The sequence below is a fragment of the Solanum pennellii genome, chromosome 1 (assembly GCF_001406875.1).
Source record: "Solanum pennellii chromosome 1, SPENNV200".
Classification (NCBI taxonomy): Eukaryota; Viridiplantae; Streptophyta; class Magnoliopsida; order Solanales; family Solanaceae; genus Solanum; species Solanum pennellii.
Window position 1 is genome coordinate 85,818,418 of NC_028637.1, and position 12,091 is coordinate 85,830,508.

The window sequence follows — 12,091 nt, forward strand, 5'->3', positions numbered from 1 at the left end:
CTAGTTTGATTAAAACCCCTTTAATGTGGCAATGCAGAGTTATACTAATTGTTGTGTATTAAAGTATGTTGATATTGAAACTTGATATGTGCATTTGATTTATGCTTACCACACATTTAGGGAAAACTAATGGACTATTTGATGACATTCAAATTTGGCTGCTGAGATTTTTGAATTTATAGTTGACAATTAAATTGGTTGAGCATCAACTGGAATGGGCTGCTGTTGGGTCTTGAGTTCATAAATCAGCAGATCAACTCTAAGCTGGACTGGTTATACAAAATATACAACCGTTTATCTCATGAGACATGATATGATTATACTCAAACCCCTTTTCTATAACAGCCAAGACGCAAGACTCGGAAAATCCTTACAGATGGAAACTACAACAGAATACAAGGTGCAACAATGGACATCCGAAACCATATCCACCAAGATCCTTCATACAAAGAACACATAAGAAGAGAAAGTTAGATAGGTTCCCCACTTCTCCTGTACCATAAACTCTACAGTCTACAACAAACCCCATAACACATAGGATTAACATGTTCCCACAATGCAGCTACCATTTACCCCTCCCCCCACCCCCCAACTCTAGTCCCACATTGCACCATCAAAACCTCATTTCCTTTTCATTTTAACAGTGGTTTCCTTGGGCCACAACAGCTGAAACATCTAAGTTTACATTGAACAGCAGTGAATAACCTTCAATGAGTAAACACAGAAAGTAGGACAGGACTATTACTTTCAAGCTGAGAATGGAAAACCAAGAACTCAACGATTATGCAATGGCAGTATGTTGTGTCTGCATCATGACGATCAACACCTATATACCTAGAAATCCTTGCAACATATATTGTTGCGTAAATCAATCATTTATCCCATCAAAACTGCTACCCCTTGCATTTGTCTTCTTTTTCTCTCTCCAATTTTCGCCCCATACCTTTGCTTCAGCAACTGCACGTTCCCTGTCTAGATCTCGATTCCTTGGGGTTTCTCTAGTTCCACCTGCACTGACAGGGCTGTTCTTTTGAGAATCAGGACGTTCTGATTCATCCACACCCCACTTACGGCCAGATCCACCACTAGTTGCAATTTTCCTCAACTCTATCCCAGTATTGAAATCCCTAGCGGAATCTCTTTTCCTGGAATCAGGAGAACTCCTCTGGATGGAAGGAGAACCATGGTGAGCACTGCTATATTCAGGGCTATCTACTCCATCCACCGAGTGCAGTCTATCCTCTCTGCTCCTTGGAGTGGATGAACCAACACGGATACTTTGTGCACCAACTGCATTAGGGTCATAAGTTTGAGAGGCTAAATATGTTAAAGCTGTCACAACATCCCCAATTAAAGGTCTAGTAGATGCTTGTTCTTGCAAGCACATTGCTGCCACAGCCAGTGCTTGGTAAAGTCCTCGCATTGGGTAACGACCTTGCAATAGTGGATCTGCCATTTTTGGGAACTTTCTCCGATCCTTGAAAAGTGGTCGAGCCTGCAAACACATTTCTCAATGTATAAAACATGGCATAAGATATACCCTACCTTTAGAAGGTGTAAAAATGAACTAAAGGAAAAACAGATCTTCTGCACATCAAATGTCAAATAAATCTAATGTTACTAGTGTCAAAAATGTCAAAGAAATCTAAGAAACAGAGGAGATACATCATAATGATCAAATACAATAGCAGAGAGGAGGACATACCCAGGCAACAAGATTATGCTCCCCATGACTCCGAGTATTATCAATTGCTTTGCGGCCTGTTATCAGCTCAAGGAAGACAACCCCAAAACTGTACACATCAGATTTCAATGTGAGTTGACCTGTCATTGCATATTCAGGAGCACAGTAACCATATGTGCCCATCACACGTGTAGACACATGAGTCTTGTCACCAACAGGGCCCAGTTTAGCAAGCCCAAAATCTGATAATTTAGGGTGATACCCTTCATCAAGAAGTATGTTGGAAGATTTTAAGTCTCGATATATTACAGGAGGGTTGGCTTTGTCATGCAGATATTCTAAGCCTTTTGCTGCACCAGCTGCAATCTTCATCCTTGTATTCCAGTCCAATGGTTCTTTATCAGGTGGAAGATCTGCATACATACTCCAAAGAGAAGGATTAGGTCCCACTGTGTAATCTGCATTGTTTCTATTACAGAAGTATCAACACAACACAAAACAATCAACATTACAGATCTATCAGCTAATGGAAACTTTCATTTAATCGTACCAGAATAATGTAGAGAGAAACTAATCAAATGGAGGGATATAAATATAATCGAGCATCTTTACATAGATTATGTCATTGCTTTACACACCATCAAGTGTTGCCGATAAATTGGAAAGGCGCTAAGGGAACTCTTTTTCACTGATGAAGTAAGGCTATGTATAGCTGGCATCAAGAAGATGCAAAGTTGCAAAAGATATGTCAGCTCCAATAACAGTAGGCCTTAAAGCAAAGGGAGCGAATCAAAAGCAAAAGAGGGATATTGAGCCAGGCTCAGAGAGCCAATGAAATCTACAAAAGAACCTACATCATTCTCATGTGATTCGGAAAATGGGAATAACCAACATTTTGTGGAATATTTTTATCAATCAGAAGGGCATGAAATGGGTTATGCCTAGGATAGTTACGCAGACTCTGAAGTTATGGAGCAGTCATACAAGCATTACCGGGCATAAAGAAAGATAGAAAATCATTCCAGCTTGCATCTGGTGGTCTGTGTGGAAAGAAAGAAATCTCAGATGCTCCCAAAACAAGAGTTATTCCACCCAGAAGATTAAGATGAACTGTTTAGTTTTGTTTCTTATTTGGTGTAAACAGGAGTACATGGTAGATCTAGAATCAGTTACAAATGTTTTAGGGTCCTTCAAAATTTTGCCATAGGATTAAAGATCTTCCTGCTACTCTCCACAATTGTAATTAGGAACCTAGTGGCAGGTTTTGGAATAGAATACAAGTTGTTACCTTCTCAAAAAAAAAAAAGGAGAAAGATCAACAGAGGGAAGTTAGAGCGAAAAGTTGAATTATTGGAGAAGTCGAGGACTAAAGATATCACACTTTCCTTTTGGCTGCAGATTCTGAAGAAAATATTCTTGAATAATGAAGAGTTTACTACTACAACACTATTGGGTTGTTTGGTTGCTGGTTAGAGAGGACTGCAGAGTTATCCATGTATTAACTTTATACAATTTTTGGTTTCAAAAAATACAGAAAAATATCTCCATATAGAATCTAGTATAAGTTGTACAATGTTTTGATTGACTCTCTTTTTTCACATAAAACATAACATTGTTCATACAATGTTTGGTTCATGTTTACATTTTCTGCAAGACTAAAGATATCACACTTTCCTTTTCTGCAGATTCTGAAGAAAATATTCTTGAATAATGAAGAGTTTACTACTACAACCCTATTGGGTTGTTTGGTTGCTGGTTAGAGAGGACTGCAGAGTTATCCATGTATTAACTTTATACAATGTTTGGTTCTTGTTCACATAAAACATAACATTGTTCATACAATGTTTGGTTCATGTTTACATTTTCTGCAAGACTAACACATGCATAGGTTACAAGGGAATATACCTTTTATTTTATGCAGTATAGAAGATGGCATAACTATTCCTTGCATTACTAATACTTGTGTAACTCTAACCTAACATTGTTCATACAATGTTTGGTTCATGTTTACATTTTCTGCAAGACTAACACATGCATAGGTTACAAGGGAATATACCTTTTATTTTATGCAGTATAGAAGATGGCATAACTATTCCTTGCATTACTAATACTTGTGTAACTCTAACCTAACATTGTTCATACAATGTTTGGTTCATGTTTACATTTTCTGCAAGACTAACACATGCATAGGTTACAAGGGAATATACCTTTTATTTTATGCAGTATAGAAGATGGCATAACTATTCCTTGCATTACTAATACTTGTGTAACTCTAACCTAACATTGTTCATACAATGTTTGGTTCATGTTTACATTTTCTGCAAGACTAACACATGCATAGGTTACAAGGGAATATACCTTTTATTTTATGCAGTATAGAAGATGGCATAACTATTCCTTGCATTACTAATACTTGTGTAACTCTAACCTAACATTGTTCATACAATGTTTGGTTCATGTTTACATTTTCTGCAAGACTAACACATGCATAGGTTACAAGGGAATATACCTTTTATTTTATGCAGTATAGAAGATGGCATAACTATTCCTTGCATTACTAATACTTGTGTAACTCTAACCTAACATTGTTCATACAATGTTTGGTTCATGTTTACATTTTCTGCAAGACTAACACATGCATAGGTTACAAGGGAATATACCTTTTATTTTATGCAGTATAGAAGATGGCATAACTATTCCTTGCATTACTAATACTTGTGTAACTCTAACCAACAACCAAGCAGCCCCTAAGAGTTTTTTGTTCTTTACAGGTATTATAAGCAAAAAGCAAAAAAATTGTCCCATTTATATACTTACAGGGGATCTATGATAGCTATTAAAGATTCAATAATGCACCATCTAAAGTATCCTTTTTACAGAAAAAGCGGAAAGCAAGTACGCAATTGAACTTGATCTTTGTAAGGAAACCAACTATCTTCAAAACAACTTCCTTTCTTCTCTCCACATTGTCCACCATATGCAAAAAGGATGATATTCCACGTTTCTTTTAAATGGCAGTGTTCAGGCCAACTTGCATTGCAACTCGAGTAGTTCAAATCCGAGTAGAGGAAAAAGCATTAAGTGACCTCATGGTTCTCGATCAATTTTGTTGACTACTAAGCCACACCCTTGATTTTTTCCACCATTGATTTACCTCCTCAAGTTTCCTTCCCTCAAGAAGTTCATTGACATCCCTTGGTAATCCATTTGAGCAACCCTCTTTATGTTTAAGCATAACCGCTAACATAAGGGGATAGAAGAGTAATAATATTTTGAAGTTACATTGTAGTGTGAAGAGAAATTGTGACTCACATTCCCAAATACTCATAGTAGAAGATGATAATACAACAGATTCAAAAGTTACAATAAGGTGAATTAATTGGGACGTAAAGGTCCAGAGGAGCCTTTTGAGGAGGAACCTTTGGAATGGGGGAATAATTGATTCAAGGTCTAATTGAATTGTTTTGATTGAGGAGACTCGATGTGGAGTTAACAATAGGTTAGAGTCTTAAGGATTCAAGTTAAGCCGGACCAAAATAGAGTATTTGGAGTGTAAATTCAGTGATGTGACACATGAGGCAGGCATGGAAGTGAGAAATTGTCCCAGGAGATATATTGGTGCGACAAAAAAGTATCACCAGAACTTCAAGATAGAGTGATGGTTACCCGACTTTGTTGCATGGTGTGAAGTGCTAGCCAATTAATAAAATGCAAGTGGCAGAAATGAGGATGTTAAGATGGATGCATTGGCATATAGGAGCAAAAGGATTAGGAATGAGGATATCTGAAACAATGGGAGTGCCCTTGTTGTGACCAAGATGAAGGAAGAGGAAATGAGATAGTTTGGGCATGTGAAGTAGAGTTGTGTGGAGGTTGTAATGACGAGGTGTGAGAGGCTGGAGATAGTAGGGATGAAGAAAGGCCGAGATAGGCTGATGAAGTATTGGAAAGAGATGATTACACAAGATATAATGCATCTTCAGATGAGGGTCGAAGGTAAGAGGGTGTGGAGGTTGCAGATAAGGGTCGAAAGTTAGTTGGTAGTCGAGCATTGTCTTGGTATTAGCCAATTCATGGAGTCTTTGGCTTGGTGGTAGTCTTAGCACCATGCATTTTGAAGTACTAGCCTAATCATGTAGTCTTTTGACTTTTGGTGTCTATTATCATTTGTTGTTTACTATGTTTAGGTGATCACACCTTGTTGTTGATGTTATGGTTTCATTTGCTTCGCTTGAGCAAAAGGTGTTTCAAAAACAGATTGTCTACCCCAAAGAGGTATAAGTGGTGTGCTTGCACTCTACTCTCCCAGGATCCCACTTTGTGGAATTTCACTAGGTATGTTGTGGTTGAAGGTCTAATTGAATTACTTCACTAGTAAAGTACATCACATGCTAGACAAGATTTATGGAGGTGGGACAGAGGGAGGGGATAAGAGATGCCGTGTTTTCAATAAAATTCACGTTATCATAAGCTCTTCTTAAGGGGGTAGTAGAATTTTCCACATTTGTGCAGTTAGATTCACATGACACCATAAAAAATGTGTCGTTTCATTTGGTTGGTAGCAACGAAAACAATATTGACAATTGAGAATTTGACGAAAAAGTAAACTATACATGTGTGCTTCATGTGCAAATCTCTAGGTGAAGATGTGGAACACCTCCTTTTACATTGTCCATTTCAACTTGCTTGTGGTGTGAAATCTTGAGATGGTCTGGGATGATTTGGCAATGCCTTTCACTATGAAAAAAGCATTCTCCAACCAAGAACCTAGAAGGACGAAAGGTTGAAAATCCTAGGTTGTTGCACTACTAGCACTAACATGGATTCCGTGGGAGGAAAAAAAAAGAGAGCATTCAAGTTGGCATGGACACCACCGTCATTAAAAAAAGAGATAGCATCTCATTCCTAGTTTCTTTTCGGTACACCCATGAGGTGCTAGTTTGTTTAGAAGAATGAGTGTCGTAGATAGACAATCAATTTTTGTGGTAGATTCTCTACTTTTTAGGTAATTGCTTGGTATACCAGAGATTTTTCATATTAATAGAACTGTTTACTTATGACGTAAAAAAATGCAAAGGTAAAGCATATCACCCAGACACTGTCACAGGTATATCTGGTGCATGGAGTATTTTTTATTCCCCAATATCAATGTGGTTAAATTAATTTTTGTTCAGCTATCACTATTGCTTGATATATCTAGGACAGTGACCAAGACTTGCCACTATAGAATTTGTGACATTAGGAATTAAAAAGACATTGAATATTCAGATACATACACTAAATGTTTAAACAAAAACAGCTTGATACATTATACATTGGCTCGTCTGTACGTAAGTGGAAAACGGCAAATATGGAAAAGAACCTAGCCGGAAACCACAGTTCTTCCACTCTCTTCCCTGGTTTAAGAGAACTCAAATCATGATCTTTTTCACTCAATTCTCTTGATGAGTGCTGGAAAGACATCAATCTTCAAAAAGAGCAATTCTATTATGTGGCTATATCAGATTTCAGTACCAAATACTTGAAAAATCTCTACACAGCCTCCCACTGGTAAGAGGGATATTTCCTATTCCTGTTTGCTTAGATCGACAACAAGGAGAGGAGAAATGAGCTAAAGGTAGGCAAGTCTTGTATCCTAGACATGCTAAATGCACACATTAATGTAAAGTATGCAAAGAACTTAAGTCTGGGAACTTCAGAGAATAAGACATATTATTTCTATTCAAGTTACTTACAACTCCCAAATTACTCTCCCAATGCTAACCCCAACCTTCACTAACCATGACATGTTAGGTGGTCTATTTTTAATCATATATATATTTGGAAAATTATCGGTTAATATTTTTATAGAGAGAAATTTACATCAGACACATTTAGAGGGTGTTTGGATTGACTTAAAAGTTTGTCAAACCTACTTTTAAGACAGTTTTTGACTTCTTAATGTGTTTGACAAATATAAAAATAACTTAAAATAAGTCAAATGACTTAAAATAAGTTAGGAAGTGTTTGACAAAATTAAAAATAACTAGAAATATGTTAAAAATGACTTGAAATAAATTAAAAACCAAAAGTAGGTCTCCCCTACATTATATTTTTTGACTTAAAAGTCATTTAAGTTTGACTTTTTATTTTTGAATTAAAAGCTACTTGTAAGCCAATCCAAACGGGCTCTTATCCTTGCCAATTCGATCAAAGATCTGACCATTAGAAAGTTCATAAATATAAAAGCTAAATCACAAAATTTTACCCTTCTTTCCTATTGATTTTGGCATGTAATGCTCATATCTGAATGGGAGGGGGTAGGAAGAGGTTTCTTAATCAGTTATTCCTTTTCTCTCTCAGTAATACAATCAACAACTCCAGCTAGCCCATGTTCATAACATCCTTTTTCTATTGCACATACATGGTAGATCCATAGTCCTTGACCTCTAGCCCTAGCTTGCCTGAGCTGCTTACTGAAACCTCAATCATATCCTCCATGCCCTTTTCATTATTCTGCTGTTCCTTAGGTCTCAGAGCATCAAGATATAAATATAAGTAGTGTTAAAGACTTGCTAGTGGCAGTAGGCTGCTGTCATATGGCAAAGTCTTTGCTGAATATTTGCATGATTCCTTGGCTCTCTCACTGTCTCCTAAACCAACAACATTGGTGAGATAATTTTGCACGCTTTCTTTGGGTTCCCAAGTGAAATTTCCAGCACCGGTAGCAGACGCATTATCAAGCATGAGTACCAAAATGTTACAGAACAATAGTGATATCATTCACTTGAACGGTCCCACATTAGAGCTGGAAAATGGGGGCCAAAGGTCGTTTAGGTCCCTTAATAGTTAGATCTTATATGAATCTACTTATGTAAATTCAATTTTTCAAATGGTTAACAGGACACCGGTTATCAAAATTTAACTTCTTTAAAAAATAATATATAATTTATCAATCTCCAACAATAACACCTACTAACCACACAACAGTGAAAAGAACATGGAATTCACTGTGTATAGGATGATTTAGAGCAAATAAGTTCAGAAATATAATACCCTTCAATGTCAGGGCAATGTTAACTGAAACAACTATATGCAACAGAAAATTGCTGAATACAATTACAATGATGAATACTATGCTGGTGCCAGTCATTGTCATGCTAATGCTTGTTAATATAGCAGCCAGATGCCAAATAAATTTCTACGTTTATTTCATTAACTTGCATTATAATTTCTTCTCCAGCAAGAACAACTCTTCAACCAAAGGAAATATTCCCTTTCCACAGTAAAGACTAATCACTGCTTGTAGACGTTCAAACGCCATATATTTATTGATAATCACTTATGCAGTGTCTTACACAGATTATTCCAGTAACCAACCATAATCGAACGTTCGTACAATAGCCAACTCTTGTTGAGACGGCATCGGTAATTCATGTAATACTCTAATGTTGCTCAAATTAGATTGCAATATCTACCATATTTCTGTGTAAATTTTTCCACTGTCACCAGCTTTATCCATATTAAAACCTCTTCATTGGAATGTTCACAAATAAATAGAAGACCCAAGTGAGGTGCCACAAAACCAAGGGTATCAAAAGGAATGGTAAAATAAAATTAAAAAAAAAAAGCACCAATGTAACACAAATCAGCAAGCACCGTCTCATCTAATTTCTTATGTTGTAGAATGTTGCAGTTGTTTTGATTTGGTCAGTTAATCTTGAAAAGCCCCATTGGTATGTTCAGACCATGCTTAGTCCATTCATCATTCAGCTAAGTTAGAACTTGGTAGTAGTGTTACTAAAAAGCTATATTCAGATATAAGACTTTCATAAGCGCTCTGTATATGAACTGTAATAGTCTAACCCAATCCAAGGCATCATGTATTCATTTGAACCCCCCTCTCTTTAAACATTTCTATAGGGAGAAGAGGAGCCTTGGTGAACAGTAAGAGCTATCTCACAGGTTAAAGCCGTGGAAACAACCTCTTGCAGAATGCAAGGTAAGACTGCATATAATAGACGCAATGTGCTCCGACCCTTTCCCCAACCCCACGAATAGAGGGTCTTCAGTACTGTGAGTCCCACATCAGTGAGATGAGAAGAATTGGGACTCTCTATATTGTCTTGGGAAATCCTCCCTTCATCAGCTAGCTTTGGGGTTGAGTTAGGCCCCAGGTCTATTTAACAAGTACATTTGGCTACACTTTTCTTATAGGGCAAAAGGGCAAGATTCTAGTGCATAAATAAATATTCATGATGAACCAAATTATAATTGCATTGTGCAAATCATTATATAAATTGCCGTAAATGGACTAACCATGTAAATGATCCTCTAAAGAACCCAATGGCATAAACTCGTAAACAAGGAGGCGTTGGTCCCCATCTGCACAATAACCAATCAGATTGACGAGATTTGGATGATGTAGTAGGCTAAGCATCAGAACCTCCACCAGAAACTCCCTATTCCCTTGAAGACCATTGCGATCAAGCTGTTTAACAGCAACCACCTGCAAAGAGACCGTTCCGACGCAACCAAGAGTGAAATTGCAAATCGGTGTCCAATTGAATATTCTAACATTTAACATTCTCTTTCCTAAGCTAACATATTTCTCTCTAAATAGTAATCCTATTCTAACATTTGCTAGACCTTTGCTAAAATTTGGCTTACGATTTGCTTCTGCATTACAGAATCACATTGTTATATAAAAACACCTACCTGTCCGGTACTTTCCAGCCGACCCTTATAAACACGCCCAAATCCACCTTCACCAAGCAAAGACTCAGGCCTAAAGTTCTTTGTTGCAGCAGCAAGCTCACGAAATGTGAATGTCTGCGCAGCAATATGTGCTGTTGGTCCATCCTTTGCAATGGCTGGATCTTTCTTAGGATCATGACTTCCACGAGACTTTGATTTATCTGTATATAAGAAACAAACATAAAGCCAATACCAATAAAGAAGAAAAATAAACAAGTCATTTCGTAGCATTCTAATTGACACATAATCCTCATTGTTGATAAGAGATGGACCATAAAAAATTTGACATACCGTGGTTTAAGATTGAACTTCTCCTCCCAAGAAGCAATCCAAGAGTTCTCCAAGTTAAAATTGTGTGTGAAGTTAACACAAGTTTCATCTGCTCGAAAGCCCTCTCCCCCACCCCACCCCCACCCACAACCACAACATACCGTGTATAATCACACAAGTGAAGTCAAGTCCAGGGATGGTAGGATCTACACAGACCTTACCCCTTCCTTTGTTAAGGTAGAGAGGCGGTTCCGATAGACCCTAAAAAGGAAGCAAAAATGTCTACTTTTGCAGTCAAAATGTGTCAATTAGAGTCCATTTTTTCATAGTTCACAATATTTCTGACTAATTCAAACAATTTAATAGGGAAACAAATTTTTAAACAATTAGAACAAGTGACAGATCTACATCAGCATTACTGAAACAATAAACAAGAAAGAAACATATAAAAAGAACTAAATTCATTTCATGAAGAATCAACCAAATCTACAACAACCCATTAGCTAAAACACCACAAAAAACTCAGATCAAGTCTATAACAGAGAACCCACACTCAATTCAACATAACCAAAGCAAAAAAAATAGAGTTCACACCTGAATTAACTTTAGTTAAATGGATAGATTGAGCAGCAGAAGAAGCATCCTTGAAAGACTCTTTTTTTACCTCATCTTTTCCAGTTTCCTTGTTTGATGATCCAAAGCAAGGAAAACACCCACCCATATCAAATCTACAGAAATCAAACAAAACCCACTTCACAAAATTCTATATACAACCAAACTTTCTACTACTTGTTGTTATCTTCACCATTTCACTAGAATTTTCCAGTAGATATTCTTCATCCATGAGCCACTCATTAGTGACCCAAATGAGAACTTAACAACAACAAAGATCAACACCTTCCAACTTCAGACAAAGTAGATCAACAAATCCAAGAAAATTGAAGCTTAAAGAAAAGCTGAAACAAAGGCAAAATCTTTGGCTTTATTATTTTATAAATAAAATAATATAAATTGGATTTTATGGTTATATATATATATATGTAAGGAAATAAAATAAAATTAATTTATTGTTGATACAGTAAAAAAAAAAATTGATTAGGTGAATCTTTATCTTGTTTAAAAATGATCTTCTATGGGCATAACTAGGATAATGGAGGAAATTTAGGGGCAAAAGTGAATTATAAATTACTTATTTTATATTTTATACATATAAGTATAGAGTTAATTGCTTTTGTTAGGTAAGAAAAAGTTGACGTAACTTTTGGAAATACTTGCTTTAATATTTGATATTTTTGTCTTTGTTGTGGTTGTATTTAATATATTTTCTTTCCTCTTATATATATCAAAAAAAAAATTCATATATTTTTTTCTTAAAAAAATACTTCATACGTCTCATATTAG

The 12,091-nt window shown here is 36.4% G+C and overlaps 1 protein-coding gene across 2 annotated transcripts; it reads right to left on the reverse strand.

Moving 5' to 3' along the window:
• Positions 1-237: 237 nt before the first annotated feature.
• On the reverse strand, positions 238-11,693 carry LOC107001421 (serine/threonine-protein kinase PBL27). Of its 2 annotated transcripts, none has more exons than XM_015199478.2 (5): positions 11,285-11,693; positions 10,382-10,581; positions 9,983-10,172; positions 1,706-2,097; positions 238-1,495 (listed from the first exon to the last, which is right to left on the reverse strand). In XM_015199478.2, exons 1-5 carry the CDS (start codon positions 11,409-11,411, stop codon positions 869-871), a joined length of 1,536 nt encoding a protein of 511 aa, XP_015054964.1. In that variant the 5' UTR covers positions 11,412-11,693; the 3' UTR covers positions 238-868. The 2 variants fall into 2 exon arrangements, with proteins under 2 accessions (XP_015054964.1, XP_027769726.1); XM_027913925.1 differs by lacking the exon at positions 11,285-11,693 and adding an exon at positions 10,712-10,814.
• Between the last annotated feature and the right edge of the window lie 398 nt (positions 11,694-12,091).